At 40.0% G+C, this 16,193-nt stretch overlaps 1 protein-coding gene across 1 annotated transcript in view; it reads left to right on the top strand.

The window, feature by feature from the left end:
- Positions 1 to 16,193, top strand: part of LOC144823935 (sperm-specific sodium:proton exchanger-like) — a 5,382,759-nt gene that overhangs the window by 4,108,750 nt on the left and 1,257,816 nt on the right. Inside the window, exon 16 of the mRNA XM_078682869.1 lies at positions 14,775 to 14,923. Within this exon, the coding sequence (XP_078538995.1) occupies positions 14,775 to 14,923 (149 nt within the window). The remainder of the gene's footprint in view (positions 1 to 14,774; positions 14,924 to 16,193) is intronic.

The following is a 16,193-nucleotide window of genomic DNA, read 5'->3' as shown; positions in this document are numbered from 1 at the left end:
CAAGTTTCAAGGAAATAAAGATAAGGTGCACAATATTTTGGAACACTGCATCCTTCAACGTTGAACAAACCCAAAAACTAATACATAGGATTTTTCGTCCTACTCAGTTTAAGGCGGATATTTTATCCTTTACCCCACTCCAGACGTCTATTGGAGTTTTTACGGGATAAAGGGGTCTCTGTGAAAGCACAACTGAGTTACTCTAGTATCTAGCGTTAAATTAGTGCCTTACCAAACGTTGGGCGCCATGTAGTGTAGTTCCTATATTCCCAATAGGCTCGGCGCATTGGAATAATATATGCTATAGATTAGACATAGGACTGAGGTCGACTAGGTCTCTATCGAATATACAAGACTTAATTGTGAGTGCCAGCTAGCTCAGAGGTCACTGGAAACTTTCTCGAATAAACAAGAAGGGATTAGTTTCTGACAACCGCATAAACATGACAATTTTGTTTTCTCAAGATAAAACTGATCTTCAGAGTCGTGGAAACAATAGATAGACATTTCACTTAGTCAATCGTGCATGCTTCGTTTCACCAGAGGTGCAGAGAAATGGACGGGCGTTTTCAATAAAAGGATTTATCAAACAGTCTTCTTTCTCAAGCATAAGAAATGAACTGCAACAATAGTAAAACTGGTTGTAAAATATATTGCGTACAGTAAAAAGAGTAGAATAAAATAATACTGTAAGAGCATTGTATGGTTTCTAATCCATAAATAAATACATACATAAATAACAGAGGCTAAAAGTACTCAACAGGTGCTTCTAAAATACGCCTACCCCGGTGTACCTAACCTAAGTTTAGTACGAGGGAAGAAGTAAGTGAGGTGTAGCATACATGTAGTATTCTTTTGCCAAGAATCTGCCCAAGATTTCTCTTAGGGTCTAATCAACTCCGTACCTTAGTTTAGAATGATGAAGGTCAGTCTCGGGAATTGATTTCGCAACAACCCGCAAGGGTAGCTTGGAAACACTGGAGCTGGATTTCTCAGCAGGAGAAAAGACAGCGTCTCTCTCAGTGCGTCTGCTGGAGGGTCGGCTTCCTTCGGCACTTGCTTTAGCAGGGCGTGTCGGGCAAGTAGATAGTCGAACTGCTCCAAACCACCGTGTGTTTGCTTGGGCAAGTGTGGGCATATTTATACATTGAAGGTGCCGAGTTTGATGTACAGTTTGACATAATAACGTCATCAAAGAGTCTCAGTTCTTTGAAAACTCCATGAGTTCTTGGACAAATCAATATTCAAGCAAGGGGAAGTCCCTAGCTGCTGAAGCTGAGTTTTCCAAGAAATCCTTGTGTATTTTCGGAACTAGTGGAAGTAGCCCTGCCATATTTGGACTGCATGAGCTATGCCTAAATATGGTTATGATTTCTATTCCTATATAAGGATATGGTGATTTATACCTATATAAGGGCATGAATCGGGAACATTACAATAGGGTCCTAAAAGATACATAACAGTGATGTCATCAGTGATGTCACTGACCATGTCATGAATGATGTAATATGTGACGTCATCAGCAGTGCATTGCGGGGACGTGCGTCATAGTTAGCTGAACTAACTATAACGTCGGAATTTCTATGGATTTGTTCGAGTGAAATGTACAACTAACTATAACGTCCCTGAAACCTATGTTTTTTTCAGTGAATATATATATATATATATAGTGACATCACTGATGACATCACTGATGACATCTCAAATGACATCACTGATGACATCACTGATGACATCTCATTTGACATCACTGATGACATCATCCAGTGACTGTGTGTTTCTGTAAAGTTTAAATATGTTTTACATATTGAAGAATGAGTGGATGTATAAGTGTCTGGATGAAGGATTTAGTAGGTGCGTGACTGACTGTATGAGTGAGTGATTAAATGTGTCTTACTAAATGCATGGGTTAGTGACTAAACTGTCTAAATGTGTGCATCAGTATGTCTATTGTTGTGTACGCTGCTGCATGTGTTGATCAGTAGCTATATGAGTGGCTATATGGATTATTGATTGGTTGCCCAAGTATTTGAATGGGAGACTGAGTGTGTGTGTGTGGGTGGCTGGGAGGTGTGTGACTCTGTGCATAGATGTGTGAGCAGTTGATTCACTAGGTGTATGAGTTCAAGAGTGCATGTACAAACAGCTATATGGGCGGTTGACTGTGTGCATGGGTGTGTTGGTGAGTGAATGGATATCTCAGTGCTACATGTCCAAGTAAGTACATATGTAAAACACAGTGCATGTGAGAGTTGGCATATATAAATGACTATACATGAGAGCCAGTGAATGTGCAAGTGGCTGTATGGATCATTGTGTACTTGTATCAGTGATTGTATAAGAGAGTAAGTATGTGTTAGTATATGTTTGAATAAGTAAGGTGTTGTGTGTATAACTGTATAGTTGAGGAAATGGAAGTGTGATTGATTCTTTGCATGACTGACTAGGTGTGTGAGTAACTCTATCGATGAGTGGCAGTGTGTGAGTGTCTGTATAGGTGTATGAGTGCATATGATAGTGTTGTATTGATGAGTGACTGTATGTATGAGTAATTCTATGGGTGAATGAGTGAATGTGTGCGTAGACCTAGGAATCAGTGAGTGCGTATGTAGTAACTGGTATTGGTGTGTCAATGGTTTCAAGAATGGTAGTCTGTATTTAACACTGGGTGTAGAAAGGTTATATTAGAGTGTGAGGAGTGCATCGTATTATCACATGAATGATATCATCAGTGATGTGATCAGTGATGTCAAATGAGATGTCATCAGTGATGTCATTTGAGATGTCATCAGTGATGTCATCAGTGATGTCACTGACCATGTCATGAATGATGTAATATGTGACATCATCAGCCGTGGATTGCGGGTGCGCAAAATATATTTAGTACAACTAACTATATAGGAGCAATTTCAATGGTTTTTTAAATGCTAATTCCTAACTATATAAGGCCTGAAACCTATGGTTTTTTAAGTGAATTTGCAAGGTTTTTAAAATGCTAATTCCTAACTATATAAGGCCTGAAACCTATGGTTTTTTAAGTGAATTTGCAAGGTTTTTTAAATGCTAATTCCTAACTATATAAGGCCTGAAACCTATGGTTTTTTAAGTGAATTTGCAAGGTTTTTAAAATGCTAATTCCTAACTATATAAGGCCTGAAACATATGTTTTTTTCAGTGAATTTGCACGGTTTTTAAAATGCTAATTCCTAACTATATCAGACATGAAACCTATATTTTTTTCAATAAATTTCAAAGGTTTTGTAAATGCTAATTCTATTAGCGGATAACGTTTATATATGTTATTATCCTTCTGGGACCACCTGAGCAGCCATCTTGTTTCTCAGGAGAAGTGAGGCACAAGAGAGCACAAAACAAGAGTGGAAAACGCGAAAAGGGGGCAGGGTAGAGACCCCCTGACCCCCTAGCCCTTTTCAGGGGGTCCCAGAAGGACCACCAAGTGCAAATTTTATTTTATTTTTAAATCGCGGGGTACGCGCACGGTACACGTACCGTACGTGTACGGTGCACGTACCCCGCGATTTTGTCTATTTTTTTTTCTTTTTTGCCATTTGGGGTCCTTTTGGGACCCCCTGAGAAGGGCTAGAGGGTTGGGGGGTCTCTACCCTGCCCCCTTTTCGTGTTTTCCACTCTGGTTTTAAGCTCTCTTGTGCCTCAGTTCTCCTGAAAAACAAGATGGTGGCCAACACTTCCTGGTTTGGACAGTTTAGAATGTAGACAGTCGACTGCCAGCCAATCAGAAACTCGCTCGCGCACATAAGGGTACGCGCACGTACGTGTACGTTACGCGTACCGTACGCATACGGTGCACGTACGGTGAGCGCATAGATATATAATTTGCTCAAATTCAATTTTCTCAACAACTACTGGAGGGATTTTCACCAAATATAGAAAAGGCACTACTGTATACCTGTCCCTACCATTTTGCCAAGTTTAGTGTAATTCCGTTCAGCCGTTCAGGCTGAAGCCGTGTGTAAAGGTCCCATAGAAAATGGCATTTGAAAAAATTCAAATTCAATTTTCTCAAGAACTACTGGAGGGATTCTAACCAAACATAAGAAAGGCACATCTGCATACCAGGCCCTATCATTTTGCCAAGTTTGGTATAATTCCATTCAGCCGTTCGGGCTGTAGCCGTGTCTAAAGGTCCCTATGGAAATTAACATGATGAAAACACGTTTTGGGACCCCCCCTATCGGCCCCCGCTTGACGAATCCCCTGAAACTTTCACGGAAGGAGCGGAGCGGAGCTGGCCAAAATTCTGGAAAATTACACGCAGATTCCTCAATCGGCGCCAAAGTTATTCCCAATAGAATGTTGAGCGCATATAGATATATAATTTGCTCAAATTCAATTTTCTCAACAACTACTGGAGGGATTTTCACCAAATATAGAAAAGGCACTGCTGCACACCAGTCCCTACCATTTTCCCAAATCTGGTGTAATTCCGTTCAGCCGTTCGAGCTGTAGCCGTGTCAGAATGTCCCTATGGAAATTAACATGGGGAAAACACGTTTTGGGACCCCCCTTTTTTCTCGGCCCCCGCTTGACGAATCCCCCCGAAACTTTCAGGGAAAGAGCGGAGCGGAGCGAGGCAAATTTAAGGACAATTACAAACAGATCCCTCAATCGGCGCCAAAGTTATTCCCAATAGAATGTTCAGAATTTCCTATGGTAACTAGGTCCTAACTATATATACCTACTGGTGACCGCCAGTAGATAATATATATATTACGGACATTATGGACCTGAGTGCGGCGTTTGACACCGTTAATCATCAGGTGCTGATTCGGCGACTGTCAGGGGTGGGTGTGGCAGGGGCCGCTTTGAGGTGGCTTAGTCATTTCTTGACGGCCGTGCTTATCAGGTTTGGGAAGGCAGCAGTCGGTCTTCATCTATCTCCTTCCAGTGGGGGGTGCCACAGGGCTCCTCCCTTAGCCCGACATTGTTTAATGTATACATGGCCCCACTGGAGGAGGTGGTGACCCCCTATAACATCAAGATCATCAGCTATGCTGATGATACTCAGTTAGTGGTCGCCCTCTCACAACTGGTAGAGAATCCTGATTTGCTGCACTCATGCCTGTCGGAAGTTCATACCTGGATGGACCAATCAGCGCTTAAGCTGAATGGCTCTAAGACTGAGATAATGTTGCTAGGGAACAAAGCTCCCTCACTCCCTCTGACCAGCTGGCCCAGCTCTATGGGCGATCTCCCCAGTATGAAAGAAGAGATTAAGAGCTTGGGGGTCTGGTTGGAACATGATCTCTCTTTTAGGACCCAAGCCAAAAAAACGGCAGGAGTTTGCTACGCCCTGTTGCATTCAGCTCGTAAAATCTTCCCCCTTCTTCCTTTTCCTTCTAGGAAGTTGTTGATTCAGGGGCTGATAACATCATGACTCGACTATAGCAATGCCCTTTTTCTGGGTGCCCCTGAATCCACTTTTAACAAACTTCAGCAGGTCCAGAATGCGGCGGCCAGACTGCTCATGGGCACTCCCAGAACCGAGTCAGCCAGACCTGCCCTAAATGCATTGCATTGGCTCCCAGTGCGGGAAAGAGTCAAATTTAAGGCACTATGTATAGCCAACAAAATTTTGCAAGGGACAGGACCCCCTATTCTGAGAAGTTTAGTAGTACCATACAAAGCAAACAGAACGCTGCGTTCTGATCAAAAACATCTCCTCCTAGTCCCCAGAGTAAGGAGGGCACGCACGGGCGGGAGAAGATTTTCGGTGAACGTTGCGAAGCTTTGGAATTCATTACCTTTAAAACTACGCGCTGAGACCTGCACTTTGCGCTTTCGCAAATGTTTGAAAACTCATCTGTTCCCTGTTTGATTGCACCCCACTGGGGTTTTTTATCTGTTGCTGTCCTATTAAGCGCTGGGATACCCTAGGGTAACTGTGCGCTACATAAAATTTTAAATAAATAAATTAAATAAATAAATATATATATATACATATATACATATATATATATATATATATATATATATATATATATATATATATATATATATATATATATATATATATGCAAAACAGGCTCAGTGCTACCAGAGATCTCGGGGCACTCGTGGCGGGTGCTGTGTCGCGCTGGTAGACGCGTGATAAATGGAAGCTCCGTGGTCCTCCCCAGTCAAAAGGAAAACTCCAAGCACTCCGGGTACAGCAAACAAAGATTTTATTGCGGCTTACAGCAGGCGAGAGATGACAGACGCGTTTCAAACACAAAGTCCTTCCTCAGTGTCCCTGAGGAAGGACTTTGTGTTTGAAACGCGTCTGTCATCTCTCGCCTGCTGTAAGCCGCAATAAAATCTTTGTTTGCTGTACCCGGAGTGCTTGGAGTTTTCCTTTTGACTGGGGAGGACCACGGAGCTTCCATATATATATATATATATATATATATATATATATATATATATATATATAATTGTTTCGCTCCGTCTTGGGAATTCCTGCTCCAGGACCTGTACAGTCACGACGCGTTTCAGCTCACCTCGTGCCTTGATCACATGACAATCTGGCACAAAATGTTTTTTCAACAAAACATCCGTGACGTGTTTCAACCCAATCAGGGTCTTTTTTTTTTTTTAATATTATTTTTATTGAGAGTTCATAAAAACAAGAACAACATTACAGAATACATTTGTTAAAAGATTTGTTGTAATACATGGCATATGGTTATACATGAATAATCAATAATCAAGTGTCCATAACATGACTATAAAGTGCAAAGAGTAATTATAAAGTGCAAAAGTGCTTAAGAAAAGTGCATATAGGCAGACTAGAGATTATAAAGGTATTTTTTACAATTCAAAAACACTCCAGAACTTTTCATATTTTTTTAGCGCCCCTGATCTGAGCACATATTTTCTTTCCCTACCCTGTGTTCGTATTAATTTAGCCTTCCATGCCTGAAAGGTCGGTACTTGATTAGTTTTCCAGCACTGCAATATGAGTGATTTAGCAATTAGAGAAGCTATGAAAAGAAATTCGTCATATTTGGTGTTGGTCGCTGAGCAGCCAAAAACCGTGACTAGATCTTTGAAAACTATAGGAGTTTTAAGCTCAGAGGAGAGATATTTTTCAATTTCCCTCCATAGCTGTTGGATTTTAGAGAATTCCCAAATGATATGCTTCCAGGTCCCTTTTTCCTCGCATCGAAAGCATTTATCAGGAACTAGTGGAAAAATATTGTTGAGATAGGAGGGAGTTCTGTAAATCAACCATTTATTATAAAATTGCATGCGCTTAAAATTAGCGCCGCGAAAGATTGTTTTGTTAAATTTATTTATTTTATCCCAAATTTGTTCATTGATTTCGATATCCTCCCTTTTTTTCCACCTCTCAAAAATCTTACTCGAGGATTCCTGTTTCTTGTCCTCATTTAATATTTTAACCCAGATACTCATCTTTTTTTGAGATTTATTATTCAGTGCTGTGGAGATATTTTCTTTAAAATAAAGACTTCCTATATCCAGCTCTCTGAGTATTGGAATCAACATAAAAAAGGACCATTTCAAAACAGAATGGGAATGGCTTACCTGGCTAGCAATTTGATCCCATGTCTTCCACCTGTTACCAGCCAGGAAGTCATCTATTTTTTCAAAACCGTTTTCTTTCCATAGCTTTATTGTTTTCCTATCCATGCATCCCTCTTCTCCTAGGTTAAGGTTGTTTAAATCGGTTGTGTTACTTATCCTAGGAATGGAATTGGATTTCAGGAACTGGGTTTTCTGTCTAAGAATCCATTGGAGGGACTTGTAACAGATCTTTGTTGGGTCTTTTGTAACTCTAATGGGATCAATTATCTTTGCCTCTGATAGCATCTTCTTCATAAAAAGTTGTCTGTCTCATTCGTGTCTAAAAAGAAAAATCTAAAACTGTGATGTGCAAAAGACACAAAATAGTATTCCCTTATATTAGGGAGGAATAATCCTCCTTGTGCAAATGGAAGATATAAAGTGCTAAGTGCAAGTCTACTAGACTTTTTTGCCCAAAGAAATAAAGATATTAGGGAATCTATTTTTTTTAAAAAGGAAACCTGGATAACACAGGGTGCTGCATTAAATAAAAAATTAAAAAGAGGTAGGATCGACATGCGTATCAGTGCTGCTCGGCCCATTATAGACAGAGGTAGTAGATTCCAGCGTTCTAAAAGGGACTCAACTTTTTTTAACAACGGTGAATAGTTAAGCGAGAACAACTCGTCTAAATTGTCCGAAATAAATATACCCAGATATCTCTTCGGCGTGGGGTTATAAGTTTGCCTAAATTCTGGTAATAAAGTGCCTACAGTGCAGTTTAATAAAATAATTTCCGTCTTGTTAACGTTAATTTTATAGCCTCCTAGTTTTTGAAAATCAGAAAATATTTTTTAAAATTTTGCTTGACTTAGGGGGTTAGAGTCTAAAAACAGGGCAATAGCATCGGCGTATAATTTTATATTAGTCATGCCAGCTACCGGGACTGTATTAATTTGTATGTTTCTAATCGCGATTGCTAGAGGTTAAATAAATAATGCGAATAATATTGGTGATAATGGACAGCCTTGTCGGGTGCCTCTATTGATCTTGCATGTACCGACGTTAGAGTTATTGATGATAATCTGTGCCCTGGAGTTCAAATATAGTTGTTTTAAAAGAGAGATAAAAACATTCGGGAAATTAAAACTGTGCAAAATAGCAAATAGGCAGTCCCAGGACACTAGATCGAAGGCTTTTTCAGCATCAAGGAACCAAATTTGGGCCTTCACATTATTAGTTTTAAAAAAATCTAGTGCCTCCAATACAAACTTTGTATTTGTGTGGAGCTGCCTGCCTGCAATAAAGCCGCACTGATCAGTGTTTACCAGACTTCCCACTATTTTATTCAATCGATTTGCTAAAAGCTTAGTAAAAATGTTATAGTCTGTGTTTAGTAGACTTATTGGTCGATCCGAGTTTATATTCTCACTATCCTTTCCTTTTTTTAAAATACTAACTACCACAGCTGAGCGGAAGGAATCCGGAGGGGATCCTCCTTGGAGTAAATCATTTACTAAAGTTAAAAATTCTTTGCGTAGAGTTCCTTTAAATTTTTTTAAAAATTCATTTGGAAGACCATCATCGCCGTTGGCCTTTCCGTTAGGGAGGGAGCTGATTGCCTCATCTAACTCAGACTCTGAGAATGTCTCAATGAGACCTTCCTTCTCTTCAGCATTTAATTTGGGAGTTGTAAGTTGAGATAAAAACTCCCCTATTGAATCAGATGGGGCCTCTTCTGTTGTTTGATAGATTCCCTCATAATGTTTCAGGAAACATTCACCAATTAAGGCTGTGGTCTTAGCTTGTATTTTAGTGATTGGATCAGTTAGTTGGTCAATTCTGTTGCGAGTCTGTTTTTCTTTAGTTTGCCACGCCAGGAGCTTCCCTGTATACTCGCTATCCTCACACATCCTCAGGGTGTAGCAGTTAAAATGGGTTTCGCCCAAGGCATAATAGAACTCCCTCATCTTACTCTTGGCCTCGTATAGCTTTTTACCAGAATGTATTGTTCTAGCCCTGTAGTGTACTTGGGTGAAGGTGAAGACAAAGGGAACAAAATACAGTCCCTTCCCGACCAGTTAACCCTATCAAGCCCCACTGCCTCTGCCACTGCCTCTGAGAAAGGGGTTGGGAAAGCTGAGAAGGGCGAGAGAGACGAGAAAGGTGCGAAAGATGGGAAAACTGATGTAGAGATGGAGAAGAATAACAAGGGAGCCAACATGGGCCAGGTGGATACTATACCAAATAAACCATCTCAAGGGACTAGGAACCAGCTAAAGCAGTACTCCCTTTTCACAAAACCACTTCTCCAACAGGGCAAACAGGGGCTTCAGGGGCAACTCTCGAGTACCCCATGCGGGGAGGACGAACCAAGACGGTAAAAATGACATGTTGGCTCAAGAGGTTCTGAGCGCTGGAGAGGCGACATCTAGCTCTATTACACCGGAGCCACCAGAGACAGCGTTATTGGTAGGGGCTGAACAGGACCAGGACCAGGACCTTGAGGAAATAATATCAGTGGCTCCTATGATACCTAGGACATCGGCTCTGAATAACAGCACAAGCCCAAACCAGAGCCACAAGAACTCTATGGAGTCTCCAAGTCAAGAGTTAAGCCCGCAGACATCTAAAGCATCCCAAGAGAATGGGTTATTTTCTCTTCCAAACACCACAAAAACAAATTCCATCAAAATTCTGCTTGGAACCATCCTTCAGGAGTTATTAGATTTTAAATATTCCCAGGCCCAGGAGATCTCAAACCTGCACAACAGGCTCACGAAAATGGAAGAATGCATTGGGAGCCTTGGGTGTCTCCCTCTAAAGGTCACTGAAGCCGAAACAAGGATCTCATCCCTGGAAGATTCGCTATCAGCAATACAGAAAGACATGCTGGTGGCCAATAGAGAAAGAGCCCAGTTAGTAGAAAAACTGCAGGACCTTGAAAATTACAACACGAGGTCAAATCTATGTCTAGTAGGCGTTCCAGAGGGACTGGAAGATAAAGACGTAGTTAAGTGGTCAGAGTCCCTCTTGAAAAAAGCCATACCCGAGCTTCAAGGGGATTTGACAATTACAGGAGCACATAGAGTCCCGGCATATAAACCCAACAATACGAAATATCCACTCACGATTTTGCTTAACTTTTCTGATTTCAGGGTGAAGGAGAGAATCCTGAACACTGCATATTCTAAGAAATCATTCAACGCAAAAGGTGTAAACAATTTTAGAATCTTCTCAGATATGTCGGCAGCCTCTGCTCACAGACATAGAGACTTTGTTAAGATGATTGACTCTTTTAAAAGCAAGGGAGCCCAGGCCATGATTGTGCAGCAGTCAAAACTTAAAGTACTGGCCAAAGGAAAGTTCTTTATCTTTACAATTGTCCACGAAGCCCAGACTTTTCTAGAAGGCCTAGGAGTGTAGCTCATAGCTGATCTCCACTCTGTTCTATATTTCTTAGTTTATTTCGGAGCATAGCCTATAGCCGATCTTTGTTTTTATCTGCTATGCGGGGCTAAGACGACGACAGGAAGCACACAAGGGTGCAATGAAATGGCATCCAAAAAGAAGAAACCAAAGAGAAGGACGGAAGTGGAACACGGGGAGAATCCGCCTATTCTCGGGGGGGTTGGGGAAGTTGGGGTGGTGAAGGGAGGTGTTGCAGGGGAAAAAAGGAGAGTTCATATATTGAAGAATTGTTTGTTCCATTTTTAAGATTAGCTAAGATAAGGCATAGACAAGATTATCTGATCTTAACATGGCTTTAAAACATATATTGTTTGTTTGTCTAGTTTACACAAAGAAAGGGCTTGCTGCTATTATATATTTGCACTGTTTACTTGATTATTTTGCACAAAGTAAGGATTTGCTACCTATTTTTGCTGCTACTACACCGGTACTAAGTATTTATTCATTGATGTACAACGTGCCTTTTTTATACCTGCTCATTTGCACAAAAGAAAGGTTCCTTGGTATTTATTATAATACTGTACTGTACTGTTTACTTGCCTATTTTGCACAAAGTAAGGGTTTGTTGCTACCTATATGGTTCCGTTACTACATCTGCACTGAGCACTCATCCATCATTGTACAAAAAGATCGTGACTATTTGCCTATTTGCACAAAGAAAGGGTCTTTTGATGTTTATTATTATACTGTATTGTTAAATAACCTTTTTAGCATACATACTTATTATATTTGCTCTTTAACATGTTTTTTAATTATGGCCTTCTTAAAAAAAGAAATAGCATGTTGCAGTTTATCTCTTTTAAAGCAAATGGTCTAAACATTGTTCGGAAAAAAAACGCTATTGAATGCTGGTTAAACAACTTAAATCCGGATATTATTTATTTACAAGAGACCCATCATAGAGACCAGGCTGATGCAGATAAATTATTTAAGAATTGGGCTAGCCATACTATATCCTCCTCAGCTGGATTGACACAGAGAGGAGTATGTATACTGATTGGAAAACATTTAGGTTTTATTCTGGCAGGCACAGCCACTGATCCCAGAGGAAGATGGGCAGTTGCCCATGGCAAATTACATAATGTAAATATAATCCTTGCTACACTATATGCTCCCATCTTAGACGACTGTCAGCCAATTTTACAGTTACAAAACACTATAACCGGCCTTCCTGGGATAATAGTATGGGGAGGGGATTTTAATCCTTTGCAAAATACTGTATTGGACTCGTCTAAAAAAGATCGCCGTCAGAATAAACCCCAATCTGTTTTAGCGATACAGAGTTGCAAATTAGACCTTGATATCATGGATCACTGGCGGGTTAATAATCCACTCAAAAGAGAATATTCTTGCTTCCCTGCAAAGTACAATTCCGCCTCAAGATTGGATTTTTTTCTAACATCCCACGATTTAAATTTATGTAATTATGTTCACCTACCAAATGCTTTCTCAGATCATGCGGCAGTCTCCATGGAGGTAATTCTGGGAACACAAGACATAAGCACTATAAAACAATGGTTTTTTAACAAAAATAACCTCTTAGATCCTCAATGGTGTACAGCAGTGTTTCCCAAACTGTGGTCCGCGGACCCCCAGGGGTCCGTGACAAATTCCCAGGGGGTCCGTAGGCAACAGTTTTAAAAGCACAGAAATGTTTCGTGTATAATTAGCAGCTTTCCAGCAACAATAAAAGTGTCTAGAGAATGTCAGTGATTAATGTACCTGCTGGAGCGTGAGGAGAGTTTTGTTCAGTGGCAGCTTTGATTTAACTAATGTAGCATAGAGGGTTAATGTGCCTCCTGCAAAGAATGTGTTACATGCATTTTAAAAAGCAGTATTTTATGTGCATAGGTTTATGATTACTGCTTTTGTCACAGAGATTCTTTTGTTACTGTGCACTTCATAAGTGACAATTGTAATCTAGCAAAGGGACCTATAAACTGTCATCAAAGAGCTGCTTGCAAACTGCATGGTACCAGTTAGTAATTGATATTTTTTCCCAGTTATTCATTATCCTGATGCTGCTAAAAAGATGTATTTGGGTGGAAATATATTTTTAATGTTAAAGTCAGTGCTAGCTGCTGTGTTATGTTCTGAATCCTGAGTTTGTGCTTTTCCAGACCAAGCACTCTTTAAACAATTTATATACACACTGATTTACATGGATGATTCAATGTCTCTATATGTGTGTGATGTAAAGTCCTCCGACATCCTACAATGGTATGAGAGATGCTATAAAACAAATGAAATGCATGTGACAGAGGGGCTATTACTTCAATATAAAATACTAAGGGCCAGATGTATGATCTGGTTTTATATGCGCGAACGGGTTCGCGAACCCGTTTGCGCATACAAAAACCTATTGGGCCATGTACATAGCCTATTTCGCGAGACGCAATTTGTTTGCGACTCGCTAAATAGGTTTTGCACTTGCTATTTGGAAGGGGCATTCCCTTCCAAATAGCGAGTCTCAAAACCATGTACAAATGTTTTGCGGTCGCAAAACAGTCGCATTTACCACCTACTTGAAGTAGATGGTAATGCATTAGCAAATGGGAAGGGGTCCACAGGGGACCCCTTACCCTTTGCAAATGCATGCAAAATTATTTTTTAAGGGCAGGCAGTGGTCCCAGGGACTTCTGCCTGCCCTTAGAAAATTAAACATTTTTTAAATGCCTGGTAAACAGGCTGCATTTTTTTTTAAACTGCTTTATTTAAAAGCAGTCCGAGACATGGTGGCCTGCAGAGCCCAGCAGGCCACCTTCCCTGGGAGGGCGGGCATTCCCATGGGCTCGCAAATTGCGAGAGGCTCATTAAAATTAAATAACCTCGCAATTTGCGACCCCATTGGTAATCCGAAACAGTGTTAAACACACTGTTGTACATTTCATTTAGCGACTCGCAATTCGCCACTCGCAATGCGTCACCAATTGCGAGGCGCTAAATGAAATGATCGTACATCTGGCCCCAAAATCCTTAGTACTTTAAGTATTTGTTTTGTGTGCACACGTGTGTATTTTTTTCGAATTACTGTTTTAATGTTTGAAATTTAACTCATACAAATTGCTTGGGGGTCCCCGGCTTCCAGTGGTGACTAAATGGGGGTCCTCAGGAGTCAAAAGTTTGGGAACCACTGGTGTACAGAAATGGAAGAATTCATTGAGGAGTTCTTTACACGCAACAGAGGTACAGCCCCCTTAAATACGATCTGGGATGCATTTAAGCCCACTCTACGGGGGTTTATCACATCTAAAGATATACCAAAATATAAAGCAGGAAAAGAGGAGAAGAGCAAATTGCAAACAGATCTTATAGAGGCAACCCAAGTACACTACAGGGCTAGAACAATACATTCTAGTAACCCAATCAGGGTCTTGTTCACACAGTATATAAAGTGGTCAGTTTACCACTTTACTGGGGTCTACTGTAGTGTACTGTACTGTAAAGGTAAAGTAGTCAGTTGACCACTTTATATACCATGTGAACAAGAACCGGTAAGGGTCAAAACGCATCATGGCTGGTTTGATGAAATAAAATGTTTGTGCCGGATTTTCGGATGGTGTGGCTTGTTAACACACTCTTGGACACTGACAGTCTGTGGCTTTTTGGATATATTAGAAGGGACGCCTCGGCCACGAGCCCTGACTTGTGAGGCAGGGCGACCTTTTGGCATCACATATTGAGTGATATATATATATATATACATATATATATATATATTTCTATAAAGTACATTTATCTTTACTCTTTTTTGTCAGGCTTATTGCAACGTGACAATCCTGAAATTGTTACAGCTGCAAAGACCGCCCAGGCTATCCGCACTGTGGTGAACTGCATTAAAGAAACTCTCCAGGGACTGAAGGCCGGAGGAATAGTGGATCAGTTTCAAGGAGACAAATTAAATAAGGTAACTGCATAATTATTTTAAACAATTAACTTTACGTATGACCACTTTTGCTTTAGAAAATGTGCATCCAGTCTATTACAGCAAATTCTGTTGACATAAATAGGTTCATCATAACAGAGGACACATTGGCTCACATTCCCATTTGTTTGTGGTGTAATCAATTCATACAAATTTTGAACCATCTTAAATTTGAGGATTATCTAAATAATGCTGGTTTTCAGGCAAAATAATCTGTTATATGTTGAACTTTATTTGAAATAATCTGTTAACTGTTTACAGTATAGCAGCTAGGATGACTGTTTCCATTCCTGCCAGTTGCTTCCTTCAAGACAAGCATATATTTTGGGACTTGTGTGAAATACCAAAGATTTATTCAGGTCTGTCGATTGCCAAGACCTTTTAAGTTTATTAAAATTATTTGTATAACATACTTAAGTAGAGGGGCTTTTAGCCATCTCTCTTCATCCATTTGTCTGTTTTTGTGTCATTCACATTTTGCCTCCCTCACTACAGCATAAAGCATAGGGCAATGGGTCAGCCTACTTCAGCCATTGGTTAACTTCACTTTGAATGACTGAATTTTGCTCTCAATGTGCATATCAGCACAGAAGGTAGTTGCTGTCAGTGCCAGTTTTTTTAGTTTTACTGTATAATTATTACTTTATTTTTGCCTTTGTGTTAGGAGCCTGAGGTGAAAGCAAGCCACTTCATACCAGTGTGAGCACAGGCCACATTCAACACTTTATCAACTTCTGTCTTCTGTCAATGCTTTTGCAAATTCCTTTTGGAGTGTCCTTTATTTACTTATCTGACTGCTGGTATTTCACAGCATGACAGTTTGTGTCAATTTGAAACTGTTCTGTATTAGGTTATCCTCTTTTTACTATGCATGCAGTACACAAACTAAAGGCTTCAATATTTGCTTCAGAACTTGTTTACTACAGACTCAATTTCAACGATGGTTCTTTAATAAACTTTGCCCAGGAAGAAAGCCGTTGTTTACCGTATTTAATTTGCATCTGTGACATTATTTTTTATTTATTTATTTTTGCCTTCCTTCTTTCTTTCCTTCTTCCTTCCTTCTTTATTTTTTTTCCTTCTTTCTCTCTTGCCTTATTTTATTCCTTCATTCTTTTCTTCTTGCCATTTACTTTGTTTTGTTCTTTCTTTTTCTTTTTCTTACTTTCTTTCCTTTCTGATTTTGTTCTTTCCATACATTCTATTGCTTTCTTTCTTTTTTCTTTCTTCCTTCTTTCCTTCCTTCTTTCTT

This window comes from Lissotriton helveticus, chromosome 3_1 (genome assembly GCF_964261635.1).
Source record: "Lissotriton helveticus chromosome 3_1, aLisHel1.1, whole genome shotgun sequence".
NCBI classification, from domain to species: domain Eukaryota; kingdom Metazoa; phylum Chordata; class Amphibia; order Caudata; family Salamandridae; genus Lissotriton; species Lissotriton helveticus.
Note: the sequence above shows the minus strand (reverse complement) of the source record. Positions and strands in the feature narration are given on the sequence as shown.